At 33.6% G+C, this 20,524-nt stretch overlaps 1 protein-coding gene across 4 annotated transcripts in view; it reads left to right on the top strand.

The window, feature by feature from the left end:
- Cul2 (cullin 2) overlaps nt 1-20,524 on the top strand; it is a 97,423-nt gene that overhangs the window by 54,770 nt on the left and 22,129 nt on the right. For all 4 annotated transcript variants that reach the window (XM_046448379.2, XM_046448376.2, XM_046448375.2 and 1 more), the window contains exons 7-10: nt 11,905-12,001; nt 12,094-12,204; nt 15,561-15,723; nt 19,184-19,308. In XM_046448379.2, the coding sequence (XP_046304335.1) occupies nt 11,905-12,001; nt 12,094-12,204; nt 15,561-15,723; nt 19,184-19,308 (496 nt within the window). The remainder of the gene's footprint in view (nt 1-11,904; nt 12,002-12,093; nt 12,205-15,560; nt 15,724-19,183; nt 19,309-20,524) is intronic.

Genomic DNA, 20,524 nt, shown 5'->3' with positions numbered 1-20,524 from the left:
AATTCATTGATTTTAATTTTCTTAAAAATATTATATTGCCTACATAAATGACTTCATTGAATTAATTGTAAAATAATGAAGGTTGAATCAGCTGAATTTTGAGTTCTCTTTCAATCCTCAGTTTCTATTTTTCAGTATATAGTTTTATATGAGGTTAATTTACTTTGTATAAAGAAGCAAGTACAATAGGGTGAGGAAAACATGGTATGTAGAGATATTTTTTGACAAGAGCTGGGTAAGTTCCCTAGAGCACTTGAAAAAATAAAAAAATGAGAAGAAGTGGAGATAAGGTTTTATAGTAAAGAGTTCAGGGTAGAGACCAATGATATGTCAGCAATCTTTAACAGCTAGACCTGATTTTATTCCTGCTTAGATGGCTCTTAGTGCTAAAATTATTTAATGTAATGTGGAACAACGAATCTTATCATTATGCATTATTTATAATGTACCGATAAAATAAGAAAAAGTAAAATTATATAATGTAGTCTGAGAAGTTATTATCATGATGTCCAAGAGTTGTTAGAAGAAAGGTTATGTATTTGTCCTAGTTCTTAAATATATAGCAACATTGTTTTTATGTAGTTAGCTTTGATTATATACTATAACTTTAAAATTGTATTCTAGCAGTTATATATGTTTGTCTAGCCCTATGATTCAGCTAGTTGTCCATTAACCAAAATGCTTTGCTTCTACCACACGAGAGGTTATCTTTAACAGATAGCTTTTTTGATTTGGTTTAGGTAATCTCTACCTTAGTTCATTTTATAATTACTTTTTTATTTTACCAAACTAATGTACTTTCTTCTTCTTCTTCTTCCAACTACATGTAGTCTTAGACTCATCAGTGAATACATTAATTTGGTTGCTAAATTCAGTGCATACACACACACAAACACACAGACCAGGTTATGTGCTCAACCTTCTCTGAAGATTCCTGAAAAATGAGGGTCACCTCAAGCTTGAAAGAAGAAAAGTTACCTATCAGGACAGTGAAGGATTTTTTGGTTTGTTTTTAATGTAAAATCACAATGTTCTACTAAATTAGAATTCTTAAAGATCATGAATACTGAAATACTCAGTGAAATGTAATTAGGAGTTTCATGGCTTTTGGAAGAAGTTGTCCTTGGGTAGAATGAGATCTGCAGGGAAGATGAGAAGAAAATCTAAAAGAATGCAGACTTAGAACAAGATGGTAGCATAGTGTGATACAGAGGGAGAAAAGGATGAGCTCCTGGCCTGAGGAGCTTGCACTGTCTCTTTTAAGGTACAAACTGGCCCAGACTTTTTTTCTCAGTTGTATTTTGGAAAGATAGTTTCCCTTGTAGGATATAAATACTATAGCAGTCACCTCATATTTCATGCAATTTGAAAAATAGTTTCAGTGAGGTACTAGATGTAAAAGTGGAATATAGGTTGTAGAAGTTTTTTAAGAGAGTCTGTGACACACTGTTAGTTTAATTTTGTTTTTTAATGTATCTTTACAAACTACACAAAAAATTTAATCCAAAACTGGAGGATGCTCTTACTATATAGATAAAAGAGAGAAAAATCAAGTGTAGTTATTTATTTATTTATTTTATTTTAACCACATAATCTGCATATTTTTCACCGTGCTTACTTCAATAGGAAAGAAAAAAGTAATTTTATTCATATATTAACGTAACCATATTTTAGAGGAATATAGTAGAATCATCAACTAGGATGGTCAGTACCAAACAACTGAAAAGTTGTTTATAATATTAAAATACTGTAATTTCCTCAACCTGAATTTAGAGTATCAGAATTTAAATATCTTTAGTGATACATAAAAACACAAGCATAACTAAATCAATACGTAGGAGCATAAATTATAGCACTTCCTGATGTAAATGTTTTGCAAGACCTTTTACTCTTACTATAAAGTTAAAATAATATGAATATGTATGGTAATATGTTACATATAAAATTATAAAAATAGAAGAAAGTAGATTTTAAAAGTGTAAGCAAAAGGAATCACTTAGAATTGCCTAAGGATACTATTGAAAACACTAATTGTGTTATGCTAATTGGATTCAAACTTGCTTTTCTTTCTCCCAGTATTCTGTAGTTCACTTTCTAGTGTTTAACAAAAATTAAAGTGAAGATTAAATTCATTCTTTCTCTTTGAATTTGGAGCTATATAACATAGGATACTGTGACTGATTGTATTTTCTCTGACATGCATATGTTTGGTATTCTGTTTCTTGATCATTAAGACACTAGAGATTTCATTGAAGAAAAATATAATCTTAGGTTAATATAAAATCTGCCGGGTATGGTGGCGCAAGCCTGTAATCCCAGTGGCTCCGTAGGCTGAGATAGGAGGATCTCAAGTTCTATGCTGGCCTCAGCAAAACCAAGGTGCCAAGCAACTCAGTGAGACCCTGTCTCTAAATAAAATACAAAATATGGCTAGGGGTGTGGCTCAGTGGTTGAGTGCCCCTGAGTTCAATCCCCAGTACCACCCCCACAAAAAAAAATCTAGGGATTTTTATTCTTTTGTATCTTTCGGTTTCTGAACTGTGTTTTAAAATTTTCTGCCTAATGTATGTATTGATTTTCTTTCTTATATTTATAAATTAGTTATTTATGTTTTGAGCCTCTGTTAGTTTGAATGAATATGAAGGTGATTATTTTCATATTTAACTATTTTAATTGTTACCTAGTAACTTCCAGTATCTATCTTGTATTCTTTTTCCTTAGTCTGTTAGATAAAAATCTTGTTATACCAATTTTCTTTTGGACTTTTTTTTTTAAATTTTTTAGTTATTGACAGACCTTTATTTTATTCATTTATTTATATGCGGTGCTGAGAATTAAACCCAGTGCCTCACATATGCAAAGCAAGTGCTCTACCACTGAGCTACAACCCCAGCCCCTCCTTTGGACTTTTGAGGGTGTTTTGTTTGTATGTTTGTGTGTGTTACTTAAACTTTTTCTTCCTTATAGTTATTTATTTCTTTATTTTAAAAAAATGTTTACTTAGTTACAGATGAACACACAGTATCTTTATTTATTTTTATGTGGTGCTGAGGATTGAACCCAGTGCCTCACACATAGGAGGCAAGCACTTTACCACTGAGCTACAGCCTCAGCCCCCCTTCCTTATATTTATAAGTTAGTTATTTATGCTGGAGTTGTTGCTCAGTGATAGAGCACTTGCCTGGCATGTATGAGGAGGCCCTGGGTTCTATCCTCAGCACTGCATATAAATGAATGAATGAATGAATAAATAAATAAATAAGATCCATTTACAACTAAAAAAATATTTAAAAAATAAGTTATTTATGTTTCTCCAAAAGTAACTGCTAGTCTGAATTTTAAGGTAATCATTTTCTTCTATTTCTTTTTGGTTTTATTATCTAAATGTGCAACTCTAGGCTCTATAGTCTTATCCATCCTTAAAAAAATTTTTTTGTTTTTTAGATCTTATAATCACAGGTCCCCCTGTCCCTGCCCTTATATCTCATTTATTGATGAATCCTGACTTTTTGGTCTTTAGACTTTCCCATTGATCAGATCAGATTTTGCTGTTTGCATGCATGGAGCATATTTCAGTATGTTCCTTTATGCTCTGTGTTTTCTGCAAATTGGCAGTCCAGTGCTTATTCAAACTAAGGTTTGATTCCTCTGGCAAGACTATAAGTGATAGTATAGTCTTCCATGATTTAGTATATTCTTCCATAATTTCTGATGTTCGTTTTTTTATGTTAGCAACCATTGATGCTCAGTAATGACATCAGTTAATTTATTGGGGTTTGTAAATTTAATCACTATAATTCTGTTATTTTGTTTTGATTAACTTAATTAATTCTATAAAGGTATGTTTCCCTCCCACCTATTGTTTAGTTGCACAAATGATAAAGTACATATAGGAAAGTCAAAATAACTCCTTGTTTCTTTCCTCTTCTTTAGTCAGTTTTTAAGATGAGTTGGTTTGCTTTTATCCTCAGGTGACCTTTTTTTTTTTTTTTTTAATATGTCTTGATGGAGCTGGGACTATAGCTCAGTGGTAGAGTGCTTGCCCAGCACATGTGAGGCATTGGGTTTGATCCTTAGCAGCACCACAAAAATGAACAAATAAAGGCATGCTGCTCATCTACAACTACAAAAATTAAAAAAGAAATACATTATGGGGGCTGGGGGTGGCTCAGTGGTAGCACGCTAGCCTGGCACGCGTGAGGCACTGGGTTCTATGCTCAGCACCGCATACTAATAAATAAAATAAAGGTCTATCAACAATTTTAAAATATTAAAAAGAATACATTATGATAAACTTACAGATTTAAACATTTGGTAAATTTCTATTCATTGTAAGTCTTACTTTAATACAAATTAAATTGCTTTTCTTTGACTAGTTGGTGCCAGTGTTCTTTTGTCATGACCCTGGTAATTTTTGATAGCTTTTGGTATGTGAAGATGTTCCTGACATATCTTGTACTTTTTGTTTCCCAGACCTGCTATTAGCTACTCAATGAAAATTTTAGTTCTAAATATATAAGTGAATATTCTAGATTTTTGCTTAGTCTTTTTCCTCTCCACAAGGTAAACCCTGTTATCATTTGGCTAATTTTCCAAACTTTTTCCTCTGAATTTTTATCTATATATAGAAGAGTATTTTTTGAAGTTTTTTTTCATTTTTCTAATTCATAAGTAATATGCATCATACTCAGGAACTTCTTTAATTCTTTGATTTGGCTTGATAATTATTCTTAGTAAATGGAATCTACTTCATTCTTTGTAAACTGCTACATTCTATTTGGTATAATTGTATCTCATTTTATTACACTCTTCTAGTATAGATTGTTTCCCATTTTTTCACTAGTACAGCTTTTGTTTCTATTGTGCACATATGCGGGGAACGTTGGAGTTCATAGATATGTGCATTTAAGATTTTGCCAACTTGCCCTCTAAAAGTACGTGTTCTTCCAAAAAGCAGGATAGGAGGATACCTGTTTATCACTCTCCCATACTTGATAATTATATCAAATTTAACCAGTCCAAGGATGGAAACTTTCCATGATTCCCAATTTCTTTCTGAGGTGGGAGTGGGGAAGCATGGCAGGTGATATCAAGTAGATGCTGCAGCAGTCTTCAAGCTAGAGAGACTTCCTATTCCTCTTGGAGCACTACCCTTCCTGACCCAGCTTGGGTACAGACAGCAATGCTCTTGATGCCTGGCTGCAGAGACCAGCAAATTTTCCTGATAACCTAGCTATTTTCTTACCCTTTTGTGCTACTTACAGCTTTCAATATATGCCTCTTCTTTCTACCTCCCTAATCCCCCTTACCCCTGCAAGTCTAAGGGCTAATGGTAAAAGTGTCTTTCCTGGGCTGGGGGTATAACTCAGTGGTATAGCACTTGTGTAGCAATTATGAAACCCTGGGTTCAATCCCCAGTATTACCCTACCCCCCTTCAAAATAAAATTCTTTCCTGTGATTTCTCAGGTTTATAGTGGGAACAGTAGGCTGCATTTAGTTTGCTGAAACCCCGTTCTAATTTTAAACATAGGGTAATGAATGTTACACTAAGATTAATAGAATGGCACTTTAACCTCTGTTTCACAGCTGGCAGGATGCCTTGAATCATCTTGGTTTTGCTTTAGATTTCACTATTTTCACATTCAGCCTCTTCAATATGCACATTCAGAGAGGCAGAAGGGAGAGTCAGGCAAGTCCTTCTTTGACAGCAGTTCTCCATTCTTTGATGTGCAAGGGCCAGCACAGTCACTTAAACTTGATTCCACTTCTTTGAATCTCACAAAGCTAAACAGTTAAAAGAAATAAAATAATGCTTGTGAAATGTGCAGTGCATATTGGCAGCACATGCCGTATTACATTTCCCCAGCTTGTTTCTTCTGTTCGATCAGTCCTTTGAAGGCACTAGAGTTTTCTCTTAAATCTTTTTCTTCTTCAGTTTAACCTTACTGAATTTCTTACTCTCAGCTTTATTGGGTTTGTCCAACATGGTTGTGGAGGAATTAGAACAAGGTTCATGAGCCTGTAGAGTTCAGAATGTGGCCATTGCCCAGTGTCTCCTCCTAACCTAACTTTTAATGTTAAATTCTTACTTAGTTGGTTTTAAAAGCCTTGATTTTTGAAGTATCTCAATGTATTGCCCAGATTAGCCTCTTGAATAAGTGGGACTGAAAATACATACTCCCACTCCTAGCTAAAGCCTTCATTTTAAAACCACAGCCTGTTTTTTTTTCTTTAAATTTCTTAGTTTTTTCCTCTTCTAAAATGTCAAAACACTTCCATTTTGATCAGTGTTCAATATATCAGCTAGTGGTTATTTTACTCATATATTAAAGTATGTGCTTTCTTAATCTTTTCCATACCCAGATAAAGTGGGTACTTCTATTGTCCTCACTTTATACCAGTATCCTCACTTTATACTCTGGAGTACTGAAAGATTCAGTGACTGCCTAAGGTTACATTAGCATATCCAGAACTAGTCTGACTCCAGAAACCCGGTATTAGTTGCTATGCTAAACTACTGCTGTAAGACCACATTATTCTAGCTGAGTGGTTCCATTATTCTGGTAATTTCATTATGATTATTGTAGGTGCCTTTCACTTGGTTCTATTAAAATCAAATAATAAGCCATATTTCTAAAAATTGTTTATATTCTTTTCTCTAGTCTCATCTCCTAGAAACACTGTCCTTAGATGAGGCCAGATTCAGATGACCAATTCAGTCAATGCTTTTACAAATTACTAATAGCATTATTTACAGTTTACTCTCATTATGTTAGCCTGCTGGTCATGATGGTGTACACTTATAATCCCAGCTATTCAGGAGGACAAGGAAGGAGGATCACAAATTTGAGACCAGCCTGGGCAATTTAGTGAGACCCTGTCTTAAATTTAAAAAAAAAAGAAAAAAAGGCTGTGGAATATAGCACACTGGTAGAGTGGCAAGGCAAGCCTCAATACCACAGAAAGGTGGGTGGGTAGGTAGAAGTGAGGGGGAAAAAGAAAAGGTCATATTTGTAATTACCTTGTGGAAGTTTTCCTGGGTTTGATATTACAGGGTTTGGATCTTGTAAAAACAGCACAAAGGCAACCCTTTAAACATTGATTCTTGTGATTAAGTCAGAAAGATTGCAGGCCTGTAGCTCAGAGTAGCAGATTTGAGTTTATTAGAAAGGATAGCAAAGGGGAAGAGTGGGTCCTCTCAGAGAGGGACAGTATGCCTCTTCTGCCCTCCAGTTTTATTGGGAGTCCCAGGAAAGTTTCTAGAGAGTCCTGCCCAGGTCCACCTCTTGATTTTTGGTTGACAGCAAGGTGATGCCAGACTTTCAAGTCACCACTGCCATGACAACTCTAGGTCACTTCAGCTCATGCTGACCAGTTGTAATTGGAACCTGTTCTTAGAAATTTTATGATGGGGGAATTATCCTTGTCTTCTGAGTTCTAGAATCTGGTCTGTGAAAGGGTCATAATAATCCCCATTTGGGGTAACTTGTATTCCTCTCATTGGAATTATTTTCGGCCTGCATTTCTGCTGCAGATAACATTTTACTGAGGAATGTAAAATATCCTATCCACTTAATTCAGGCAGGGCTACAGATAAATTGCTTTTCAAAGGTGAAAGCCTGTGGGGGTTAGCATAGTGGGCCCATTTTATAAAGTATTCCCTTAACCTCATGTTTGTGTTCCACTCACATCTGTCCACCCTGTCATTGAAAAGGGACAATAACAGGATTGAAGCTGAAAAATTTTTAGATAACCCAATTTATCAAATATTCACATATTCAAGTATTACTCATTATTGGCTGATCTCATTTGTCCTAAGCAAAAGAGTCAAAGGCAAAAAAATGATGTGTTCCAAATAGATAACATGGGTCAGATCATTATTTCACCGGATTGAATGTGGGCTCAAAAAAGACCTAATGGATGATGAGTAGAGGAAATGAGCTCACATGAATTCATTGTTAGTAATATCAAGATGTAGGCTTTGAATCTAAGATTCTGACTGACAGAATTACTAAGTTCATATTAATTCATGTGCAAAAGACTTTTTCCTAGGATTTCTAGATAATTAAGGAAAGAATCAAAGTGGATTAGAGGAATGCAGAAGCAAGGAGGGACACTAATATGTAAAGGTTATTTTCTCAGTGCTTTTTTTAATATTTATTTTTCATGTTGCAGGTGGACTCAGTACCTTTATTTTATTTTTCTATGGTGCCGAGGATCAAAACTAGTATCTCACGCATGCTAGGCAAGCGGTCTACCTCTGAACCACAACCCCAGCCCTCAGTGCTGTTTTTTTTTGTTAGTTGTTGATGGACCTTTATTTTATTTATTTATATGCAGTGCTGAGAATCAAACACAGTGCCTCACACATGCTAGGCAAGCATTCTACCACTGAGCCACAACCCCAACCTTCATTGCTTTTTTAAAAAAATTCTAAAACATTTTTATATCTTCTATAAGGAATAAAAAGCTTTTAGTGGGGAATGATAATATATTTTCCTGTTGCTTTATTTGTAAGGTAATTATTAATTTAAAAGAAAAACTTATTTTCAAATAGGTTGAAAGATTTTCTGTAGTAGAATAAACTTTTCACTGCATAATGATTTGTTAATAAGTGCTGGAGACAGAAACTTCCTGCTTAGGACCAGACTGTTTTACTGTGACTTCAAGCAAACTTTATTTTTTTCCACTTCATTTTCCTTTTTTTTTTTTGGCTGAGATGGAGATCAAATTCAGTACCTTGTACATGCTAGGCAAGCACTCTACGATTAAACTATACCTCCAGTACCCTATTTTCCTATTCTGTAATTAGAAAACTAATATTCACCTGCATTTGTAATGTGATTAAGACTTGCATTGCAGTAGTGCCAGAAGCTAAATAGGAACTTATAAAATGTCATATTGATGTTTTGAGATGATCTTATATCTCTTTGTAGCTATAAAGGGATATAGGAATCTCAACAAATCTAATTGAATTTCAGAACTGGAGTTACCTTTGTTCTAGAAAGCAGCTCAGCAGTGCTAGCAGTTCACTTAGAGCAATGAACAATAGCTGCTAGTCATTTTAGTAAGTGATACATTATGGAGTGTACCTTTGGGGAATAAGTACTCTCAAATTACTGTAGTCACACTTGTAATGGTTCAAAGACTGACATTCTCAGATCAAACCTAATAAGAGGTGGCCAGTAACATTGAAGTAATTTTTTTCAATTGATGTGTAAAAACAAAAGTAGCAAATGTTAATGGGGTGCCACGTACAGTTTTTATACATGTATACATTGTGTAATTTTTAAATCTAGCTAAACTACCTCACCAAACAGTTATCCTTTCTCTGTGGTGATAACATTAAATTTTTTTTCTTCTAGATTTTTGAGACATACAGTATATTATCATTATTTATAGTAACCCTACTGTTCAATAGCACAACAGAATTTCTTACACCTGTTGACCTATAACTTAGAATTCATTGATAAACCTTCCCCATCTCACCTCATCCCCCACCTTTTGATATCACCACTCTACTTTCAACTTATATGAGATCAAATTTTTTTTAGATTCCACATGAGTCAGGTTATAATGATACTTAACTTTCTGTGCCTGGTTAGTTTCACAACACAATGATTACCATTTCCATCCATGTTGCCATAAATGACAGAATTTCATCCTTTTATTGCTGAATAGTATTCCTTTTTATCCATGTACCAAGTTTTTTTTATTCATTCATCATTTGATAGACACTTAGTTGCTTCCATTTCTTAGCTACAATGTACATAGGAGTTCAGATGTTTCATCAACATACTGATTTCATTTCTTTTGGGTATGTACCCAGTAGTTTGTACATACTAAACATGTTTCCATTAGTAGATCCATTACTGGATCATGTAGTCGTTATATTTTTAATTTTTTTGAAAAGATTTCCATACTGTTTTCCAAAAAGGCTGTACTAATTTACATTCTCACCAACAGTGTGCAAGGGTTCTCTTTTCTCCTGAGCAATAGTAACAAAAAACAGCATGGTACTGGCACCAAAACAGACTGGTAGACCAATGGTACAGAATAGAGGACACAGAGACTAACCCACAAAATTACAATTATCTTAATATTAGACAAAGGTACCAAAAACATTCATTGGAGAAAAGATAGCCTCTTCAACAAATGATGCTGGGAAAACATGAAAATCCATATGCAACAAAATGAAATTAAACCCCTATCTCTCACCATGCACAAAACTCAAAGTGGATCAATAGGACTTAGGAATTAAACCAGAGACTCTCTGACTAATAGAAAAAGTAGACCCTAATCTTCATCATGTGAGATTAGGCCCCAACTTCCTTAATAAGACTCCTGTAGGGCAAGAATTAAAACCAAGAATCAATAAATGGCCCATTCCTATCTTGAAGCATTTCTTTTTCTATTAGTTCTAGTAGTTTCATAGTCTTCTATTTCTTTGTAACTGATGAAAGAGAAGTGTCTATTTCATTTTTTTCATGTAGATGTTCAATTTTCCTAGCACCATTGATGGTAAAGACTGTCTTTTCAACAATGCATGTGTTTAGCATATTTGTTGAAAATCAATTTGTTATAGATATGTGGATTTATTTCTAGGCTGTCAATTTTGTTCCATTGATCAACATGTATTTTTGTGCCAGTACCTTGTAGTCTTGATTACTATAGCTCTGTAGTTTGTTTTGAAATTAGGCAATGTAATGTCTCCTGCTATATTCTTTTTGTTCAAGATGCCTTTGGCTATTTGGGGTTTTCTATATTTCCATATACACTTTGTTTGGGGAGGAGGGCATTTGGGATTTAACCCAGAGGTGCTTTACTGCTGAGCTATATCCCCAGCCTTTTTTTATCTTTTACTTTGAGACGAGGCCTTACTAAGTTACTGAGATTGGCCTGGAACTTTGAATCCTCTTGCCTCAGCCTCCCAAGTTGCTGGGATTACAGGCTTCATATACATTTTAGGATTTTTTTTTTCCTGGTTTCTGAAGAATGTCTTTGGTATTTTGAAAGGAATTGCATTGAATCTGTAAAACACTCTGGATAGTATAGACATTTTAACAATATAAGTTCCTCTAGTCCAGAAATATAGGATGTCTTTCTACTTTTTTTGTGTGTCTTTAGTTTCTTTCATCAGTGTTCTATAATTTTCATGTTCTATAATATTTCACCTTTTTGGCTAAAGTTATTTATTTATTTGTGGGGGGGTAACAATTATAAGACAGGATTGCTTTCCTGATTTCTATTTAAAATAATTTCTATTGGCATATAATAGTGCTGCTGACTTTTGTGTGTTGATTTTGCATCCTACAATTTTGTTGAATTTATTTATTTTTATAGTTTTTTGAGTTTTCTGTATAAAAGATCATGTCATCTACAAATAGTGGTAGTTCAGCTTCTTTTCTAATTTGAATGGCCTTTATTTCTTTTTCTTGCCCGATTACTCTGGCTAGGTCTTCTAGTGTTATGATTGAATAAAAGTGGTGAAAGTGGCCATTCTTGTTTTGTTTATGATCTTAGAAAGCATTCAGCTTTTCCTTCATTCAGTATAATGTTAGTTCTTTTATTGTAAATGGCCTTTATTACATTGAAATACTGAAATACAAGCCATTAGGATTAAACCTCCAGTATTGATGAATTTGTGTATACTTTATTAAAATTAAATTATTGGCATGTTTAATTTTATTAACAAAACTTTATTTAAATAACTTTGTATGTAATAACTATGATATACTAAGTTTAGCTATGATATGAAAAACTTTGTTTTTAAGCTTTATATGTCCTTTGACTTTTAAGTGCTTTATAATTTGATTAGGCCAATGAAATAAACAGTCATATTTTGGCATGTTTCCATAGATATTTGTATTCTCAAGAATATTTTGTGTTATACCCTATTTTAGTGATCGTGGTGGAGAAGACCCAAACCAGAAAGTAATCCATGGGGTTATTAACTCCTTTGTTCATGTTGAACAGTATAAGAAAAAATTTCCCTTAAAGGTAAAAAACTTCCTTTAAAAATATAATCAGGTCTTTAATTTCTTAAATTATTTGTTCCAGTTTTTTCCTAATATCATTTTAATTTTATTCAGTTTTATCAGGAAATCTTTGAGTCTCCCTTTCTGACTGAAACAGGAGAGTATTACAAACAAGAAGCTTCAAATTTATTACAAGAATCAAATTGCTCACAGTATATGGAAAAGGTAAGAAATAACACACACCATGTTACATACCTTCACTTATTATATATCTGGCATGATTTTATTTAACATAATTTTTTTAGTTAAAATATTCTTTTGTTTAGGAAATAGGATAAGTACAGAGATTAGGTGTTTGGATTCTTACTATTACTTTTAAATGGAAGGAAAATAAGATAACTCTAGATAGTTGTATAAGTCACTCTTTTAGTCTGTTAAGTTCTTGGAAGGCTGATTATGAGCAGAAAACTTACAGAAAAATTTTAATTAATCAATAAAACAGGGGCTGAGGTTGTGGCTCAGTGTTAAGAGTGCTCACCTAGCATGTGCAAGACACTGGGTTCGATCCTCAGCACCACATAAAAATAAATAAATAAAATAAAGGTATAACAAAATCAATAAAACAGCACATTATCATGTTTAAAATTTCACACTTATTTTTGAGTAGTAAAAGTCACATCATAAATTTAATCATCATAGAAGATACGTTGAAATCAAGGTTTTTATCTGAAGTGTTGAATTCAAATATTTTATTATTGGATGCCTTTTGTTAGTTGGTTTAACTAAGAAGATAAAATATCTTCCACTACAATGGACTACCTGTAGTCTAGTCTCCATAGAACACAGGTCAAGAATCATCAGTTCTTCTGATATAATGTTACACAGTCCACAAAGCCCAAAACTAGAAGTCTGAGTTAATTAATTCTCTTACTACTTTTATCACTAAATAATGCTGGATCTTGAGTGAACAATCTAAGACCCCCCCCATCCATTAAGTACAGATTAGTCTAGGTAAGTGGTTCTTAGCTCTTGGCTTTTATTGCATCTTAAACTTTTGTTTAAGTCTCTAGATGTAATTCAAAGAAATTGTACAAACAGTAACCATGATGCATAAAAACCTTGTTATATCTGACTTTCAAGGAGAGGCCATGTCAAATGGTGGAAATACTTCAGATGTCTATCAAGAGTTGAAAGAAGCAGTTGCTAGGGGTATAGCTCGGTTGATAGAGGACTTGCCTAGTACCTGAGAAGCCATGGGTCAATGCTCAGCATCACAAAACAAAATAAAACAAAACAAATAGCATATGTGGTATATACATACAATGGAATATTATTTGGTCTTAAAAAGGAATAAAGTACTGATACAATATGGATGAACTTTGAAAATGTTAAGTAAGCCAGACACAAAAAAAATAAATATTGTATAGTTTCACTTATATGAAGAATTAGGCACATTCATAGAGAAAGAATGCAGATTAGACATTATGTGTGGAAGATGGTGTGGGATCTTATTGCTTAATGGTTATAGAATTTCTATTTGGATTAAGGAAAAACTTTTTTTAAAAATAGGATGGCTATGTAACATCAGTAATGTAATTAATGCCACATGAATTGGATGTTCATGAAAATGATTAAAGTAGCAAATATGAAAATATATTTTAATGTGATTTTAAAACATTGTGTATTAATATTATATTAATATACCAATTATGTATTTTAAATTGTGAAATTATATTTGAAAGTGCTAAAAAATTGTAGGGAATTGAAAATAAATTATGTTCAGAAAATGGTGTTAAGTAGTTTATTATAGGAAATGGTGGTAAACCATATTTACCTCAAGGGCCAAAGTCCTAGATTTTGATCACAATATATTATGTTAATTAAAGACTCTTTATGATAGCCTTGCCCTTTTTTTCTGCCCTAGTTTTGGCTTTTCCCCATCTACCAATGGTATTGTAGCTATTTGAAGACCTGTATTGAGGCAATCCAACCTAATCTATGTTTACTTTGATATGTACCTCCTTTCCCCAGGTCACCATTGTTTTACTTTTCCCCTTCTTTTATCCTTCTGCAACCACACTCTAATTCCTGTTGCATTTAGTAATCTAGTAAGCTGTTTAAAGTCATATAATATGCTATAAATCACTATTAGGTTTAATTTTTAAGGAACATTTTTTTATTACATTTTGATCAAAAGCTTGTTGACCAAAATGACTTTCTCAATTGATGAAATTATGTGATGAATACCTTTTTAATCTTGCCTACCCTAAATTTCTGACTGCCCTGAACTTTGACTTAATGAGTTAGCATAGTAGAAGAGAGAGGAATATGGGACTCTCCACAGTTTTGAGCCTCATTTTCCTTGAAAGATATCTAATGAGGTATTATCCAGGAATGATTTTCCTTCCCAGCATCACCAGACATCCCTTACTTCCAAACAGTCAAATGTACGTAATTCCTTGGGACCAGTTAGGTTCAGAGACTTTGGTTACATAGCTTCACATCACAGAATGTCTTCTGAGTCTACATATTTGTATGTATATGTGCCACATAATTTCCATCACAACAGTATTGGTTGTTTTGTGTTAAAAATTAGTCGAATTCTTTGGTTCTTATTATTGTTGACCAGAGTATTGTTTTGTACCTCGATGCTCTTTTTTTCTTTCATTGTTTGTGTGAGACTGGGGGAATGGGGAATGGGAAATGGGGAATGGGGATCGAACCCAGGAGCATTTAACCACTGAGCCACACTCCCAGTGCTCCCCTGCCACCCGCTTTTTTTTTTTTTTTTTTTTTGAGACAGGATCTCACTGAGTTGCTTAGGCCTCACTGAGTTGCTGAGGCTGGCTTTGAATTGTGATCCTCCTGCCTCAGCCTTCTGGGATCATAGGCATGCATCAATGCATCACCAAACTTGGCTTAATGCTTTTTATATACGATATAAGCTTTTGTAAAAGGGTTTTTTTGTGTGTGTGTGTGTGTGTGTGTGTGTGTGCTGGGAATTGAACCTGGGGCTTTTTGCATACTAGGCAAGCATGATACACTGAGCAGTATCTCCAATCCCAAAAAGTCTTAGTTGACTTTGACTCTGATTAAGTATATTTTGACTTTTAAAAATTTTAATGAAATCTTCATACTGTGTTTTTTTTCCATTTTGTAAGAGCACAGACCAAAGTAAAATAATTAATGTAATCTACTTGATGTAACTAAGTTTTTAGTTTGGTAGTTAAATATTCAATAGAAACCACATGTTCAGGTATTTATTGTTAACAGCTTTTCCTGTTGCATGCTAAGTTTTCCATATAATATGAAGATTAGGGTTAATAAATAAAGACAACAAGCAGACTTTATTTATTCTTGTTTATAAGATTGTGATGGAATATAGGTGAACACTGGTAGCTTAAATAAGACTTTGAAATGATTTATGGATTGTGAGTTTAAATTAGTCATGTAAACCTTATTATCTTTTCTGTGTTTAGTAGAGCCATTAAAATATTAGCTGCCTGAGTTACTATTCACTTATAGTCTTTTCTGCACAGGAAAACTTTGTAGCTTATTATTTTAAGAATATATTTTTATAGGTTCTAGGTAGATTAAAAGATGAAGAAATTCGATGTCGAAAATATTTACATCCTAGTTCATATACTAAAGTGATTCATGAATGTCAGCAACGAATGGTAGCAGACCACTTACAGTTCTTACATGCAGAATGTCATAATATTATTCGACAAGAGAAAAAAAATGGTAAGTGCTAACACATATAACTGCGAGTAGAAATTAAAGTATAAACACAGGTTGTATATCATCTTCCACCCACTGTAAATTTAAAAGCATATTTTTTGATATCTTTAAAATATTTTATATACATTTTTTATAGATTATTACTGTATTTTGAAAGACTTTTGGAAAGTTTATATTCAAAGTATATTCTAAAGTCAAAAAAGAAAAACTGGAAAAATGTGTTTATGTAGTTTAATTTTTGGAAAGTTTATATTCAAAGTATATTCTAAAGTCAAAAGAAAAACTGGAAAAATGTGTTTATGTAGTTTATATTATCACGGAAGCTACTTTCTTTAATATGTTAGTTCCTAACAGACAGTGGGAATAAAGGCAAAGGAAATATGGATTGATTTAAAATATGTGAAGATGTGCATACTCAACTCAAAATAGGGGAAATACAAAATAAAAATACACTGTGATACCACCAAATAAATTGTAATTATCACCAAAAAAAAAAATTAAATGATTTAGAAGAAGTGAAAATAGTACTAAGAATTATTGAATAAGCCAAGCGTGGCAGTACATGCCTATAATCCTTATGGCTCAGGAGGCTGAGGTAGGAGGCACTCAGGTTCAAAGCCAACCTCAACAATTTCATGAGGCTGTAAGCAACCTAGTGAGACCCTGTATCAAAATAAATACATGAAATAAAAGGACTGGGGATGTGGCTCAGTGGTTGAACACTCTTGGGTTTAATCCCTGGTACCACAAAAATAAAATTATTAAATAGCAGTGAATATACATAAGACATGTATGCCACACCTATGTAGAAAACTAAACATTGATGAAAGCAACATTGATTTATAAACCCAGGGCAATCTAATATAATCTGCCCCTACACACCGCCTTGCCACTTTTTGTTAAATTCTCAAAGTTGTCCTCTTGGCCTAAGAACAGCCAACATGATCTTAAAAGAGCATGTTAGAAAGACTTTTAGAGGATAGCAAGACATATAAAAACAAAGTTATGCAATGAGGCATATGGATAGGCAGATAGTCCATTGAAGTGAAACAGCCTATACATTATGTAAACACTTGATAAAGTCCCTCAGTTCAGAGGGAAAGTGCCCCTGGGTTAAATCCTCAGTACCGGGGGGAAAAAAAAAAAAAGTGGAGGGAGAAAGAGGTACTACAAGGTAGTACCACAGAGCAGTGAATGAAAAGTAGTCTTTTTCTATACATAATGCTGAGAAAAAGAAATTTGATCTCTATCTCAGATCCCTTATACAAAATCAATTCACAGGTGTTTTGTAACTACATGTGAAAGGTAAAACAATAATACTTCTTGAAGATAATATAGGCGAGTTATCTTTATAACCTTGTGGTAACGAATAAAATTTCAAATTGAACACAAAAAGCAGTAACAATCAAAGAAAGAAGGATCCAGTAGACTACATTAAAATGAAAAACTTTGGAACATTACAAGTTCTTTAAGACAACTGGAGCATCAAAAGACAGTCATAGGTTAATATATTTGTAGTGAATGGAAAAGATTTATATCCAGAATATAAAATAGTCAAGAAACTTCAATAAGCACTGCAAAATAGAAGCTATGCAAATAGCCTTACATGTACACTTAAAAAGTTATTTCAGTCTCATTAAATTAGGGGAATGCAAATTAAAACCGCAGTAAGATATCAGTATTTCCTTATATATATTTTGGGGGTCAAGGTGGGGTACGGGGGTACCGGGGATTGAACTCAGGGATACTTGACCACTGAGCCAAATCCCCAACCCTATTTTGTATTTTATTTAGAGACAGGGTCTCACTGAATTGCTTAGTGCCTCGCCTTGCTATTGCTGAGGCTGGCTTTGAACTTGTGATTCTCCTGTTTCAGCCTCCCGAGCCACTAGGAATATAGGCATGCGCCACCACACCCAGCTTCCTTATATTTTGATATACCATTTTAAAGACTGAAAAGAAGATGTATTTGGAAGTGTGTAGAGTACCAGGATTTTGTTGTATGCTGGGATGAGAGAATAAATTGATACAAACACTTTGAAAAACTGACAATGACCACTAAAGCACAATCTGTGCATATTTTATTATCCAGCAGATCTTCTAGGCATATAACTCCCACCCCAGGCATGTAGGTATGTACTAAAAGATATGTATAAGAATGTTCATAGCAACATTATTTGTGATATCTCTAAACTGGAAGCAACTCAAATGTCCAGTAACAGTGGAATGGATAAATACAATATATTTATACAATGGAGTATTACAGAGAAGTAGAAATGAACAGATTAAGTACAACCTATATGATCCTTATAAATATTATTTTGAAAAAGATACTAGTCATAAGAGAACTGCATGATTCCATTTTTATTGATAGCTCAAAGATTAATCTGTGATTGAGTAGTCACAGCCCTGGTTACCTTGGCAGAGGAACAAGAGTAGCGACGGGGAGGATGCATGAAGGGGACTTCTGGGTATTGGTTAAGTCTGTTTTCTCTTTTGGATACTGGGGATTGAACTCAGGGGCACTTGACCACTGAGCCATATCCCCAGCCCTATTTTTAAATTTTATTTAGAGACAGGTTCTCACTGAGTTGCTTAGCGCCTCGCCTTTACTAAGGCTGGCTTTGAATTTTCGATCCTCCTATCTCAGCCTCCTGAGCTGCTGGGGTTACAGGTGTGCACCACCATGCCTCAATTAAGTCTGTTTCTTAACCCTAAGTGTGATTATATGGGTGTGTTTTATGTTCACTTGTGATAATTCACTGAATTGTACTCACGATTGGTACACTTTTCTGTTTTTGTATATACTTAAACAAAAAGTTTAAAATAAAACTCACTGCACTAAGATATCATATTTCACCTCTCTTTATCAGAGATCAAAGTGTTTGATGACCCTTTCTTGGCAAGGGACTTTCCTGTTATTGGGATCTCTATTTTGAAGGAACTGCAATCCCATTTTTCAGGATTTATGCTACAGATATTCTTGCCCATATACAAGATTATTAATTGCAACATTATATAATATCAACAGATTGGAAACAACCTTAGTTTCCATCAGGTTTTAAGTAAATATAATATGCCTATATGGTGAAGTACTCTGCAATTGTAAAATATCTAGAAATGCTTTATATACTAATATAAAATACCTCTAAGTTAAAATGTGTTTTGCAGCTACAGAAATACACTGCACTATTTATATAAAAAGGATCAGGGTGAAGAATATGTATATTTATATAAATATATAGAACATGCATATGTATTTTTTCTTGAATGTACATACATCTTTAGAAGGATAAACAACTGTAACATTGCTTTCTTGTGAGGAGGGAGACTGGGTGGCTGGGAGATAAGGCAAGAGGGATGTTTACCTACGTACTCTTGTATTTCTGCATTTTGAGCTATGTATTACCTACAATTTAAAAATATCTGGGAATTTAATAATGAAATTTCTTTTCCCCCTCAGACATGGCAAATATGTATGTCTTACTCCGTGCTGTGTCTACTGGTTTACCTCATATGATTCAGGAGCTGCAAAATCATATCCATGATGAGGGCCTTAGAGCAACCAGTAACCTTACTCAGGAAAATGTGAGTTGTGTATAAGGAACTAGAAAGTTTTTTTTTTTTTCTTAATAATATTTACCAAGAGTTCTTCTTTTGACTGTTACAGAAGAAAGAAAAAGTCTTGTCAACAAATAAAAAATATCTTTATTCAAATATTTTAAACCTAGAATTTGTTGGACCCATTTTGGAATTATCAAGTTATTATAAAACCATTAAATGAGACTCCTTCTTAGCCATACTGATATGTTCATTTAGCAGTTAACTTCTCACAGAAAAATCTGTTTCCTATTTGTTCATGTTTACTTGTAATTGGCAAATTACAAATAAATTACAAATATTTTAGTGACCCTCACATCACTAATACCTTCTCAAGAGTACTCTACCAACCAAATAACAATATTTACAAATTGCATTTCTTTCATAAATGTTCCATCATGATGGACTACCTTTTTGTTATTACTAGTATTGCTTGATAACAAGATAAATATAACATGAAATGTCACTTCTACCTTAGTAGAACTGTATGCTTATCATCTTTAATATAGTTATCTGTGTATGGACATCGTTGCTTAGGAATACTTATTAGATTCTCATTATTGGTGTTGTAGATTTGTCTTTAGCAAGTAATAATTGTTAGTTTTTATGTTTTCCCATCGGAAATCATAAGTTTTCCAATTTTGTGGAATAGTTGGTTGTCTTATTTGTTACTCTTCTTAGTTTACATTATTAGGTTTATAGAGTCAGGGTATTGAATGACATTGGGCATAGAACAATGGAGTCTTGTGTCAAGGCTGGAAGATGGAAATGTAACAGAATGCATTTGCATCGGATTCAAATCAGCTACCTTAGATACCAACTTCTCCAGTTATCTCCATTTGGAGGGAAACTCATTTTTGCACTAGTAGCTATTTTTTTCTTTCCTTCTGAGATGTAAGGATTGTACTGTCCAGTTCCAGGGGTATCTAGTCTTAGAGATGCTGGCTTTTTTCATTCTTTTCTCTGTTTCAGCTTTCAGTGACTTTGTGGGCATTCTTTGTTTATATAACCTTATGAAAGTGATAGATCTGGTATTTCAAAGACTTATTCTGTTACCCTTAAGATACTGTGTTCAACATAGGAGAGAAATATGCTTTTGGTGGTTTCATTTTGGGGATGTAATAAACAGTCGTGACGTTGAATGACAAAAGCTGATTTCACCAGCAAACTTTTTGCTTGGGTAAACTTTACTCTTTTGTTATTG

This window comes from Marmota monax, unplaced genomic scaffold, assembly GCF_021218885.2.
Source record: "Marmota monax isolate L192 unplaced genomic scaffold, Marmota_monax_Labrador192_F-V1.1 WCK01_AAM20220418_F8-fsc00066, whole genome shotgun sequence".
NCBI classification, from domain to species: Eukaryota; Metazoa; Chordata; class Mammalia; order Rodentia; family Sciuridae; genus Marmota; species Marmota monax.
The sequence above is the reverse complement of the archived record's forward strand: the minus strand, read 5'-3'. Positions and strand labels throughout refer to the sequence as shown.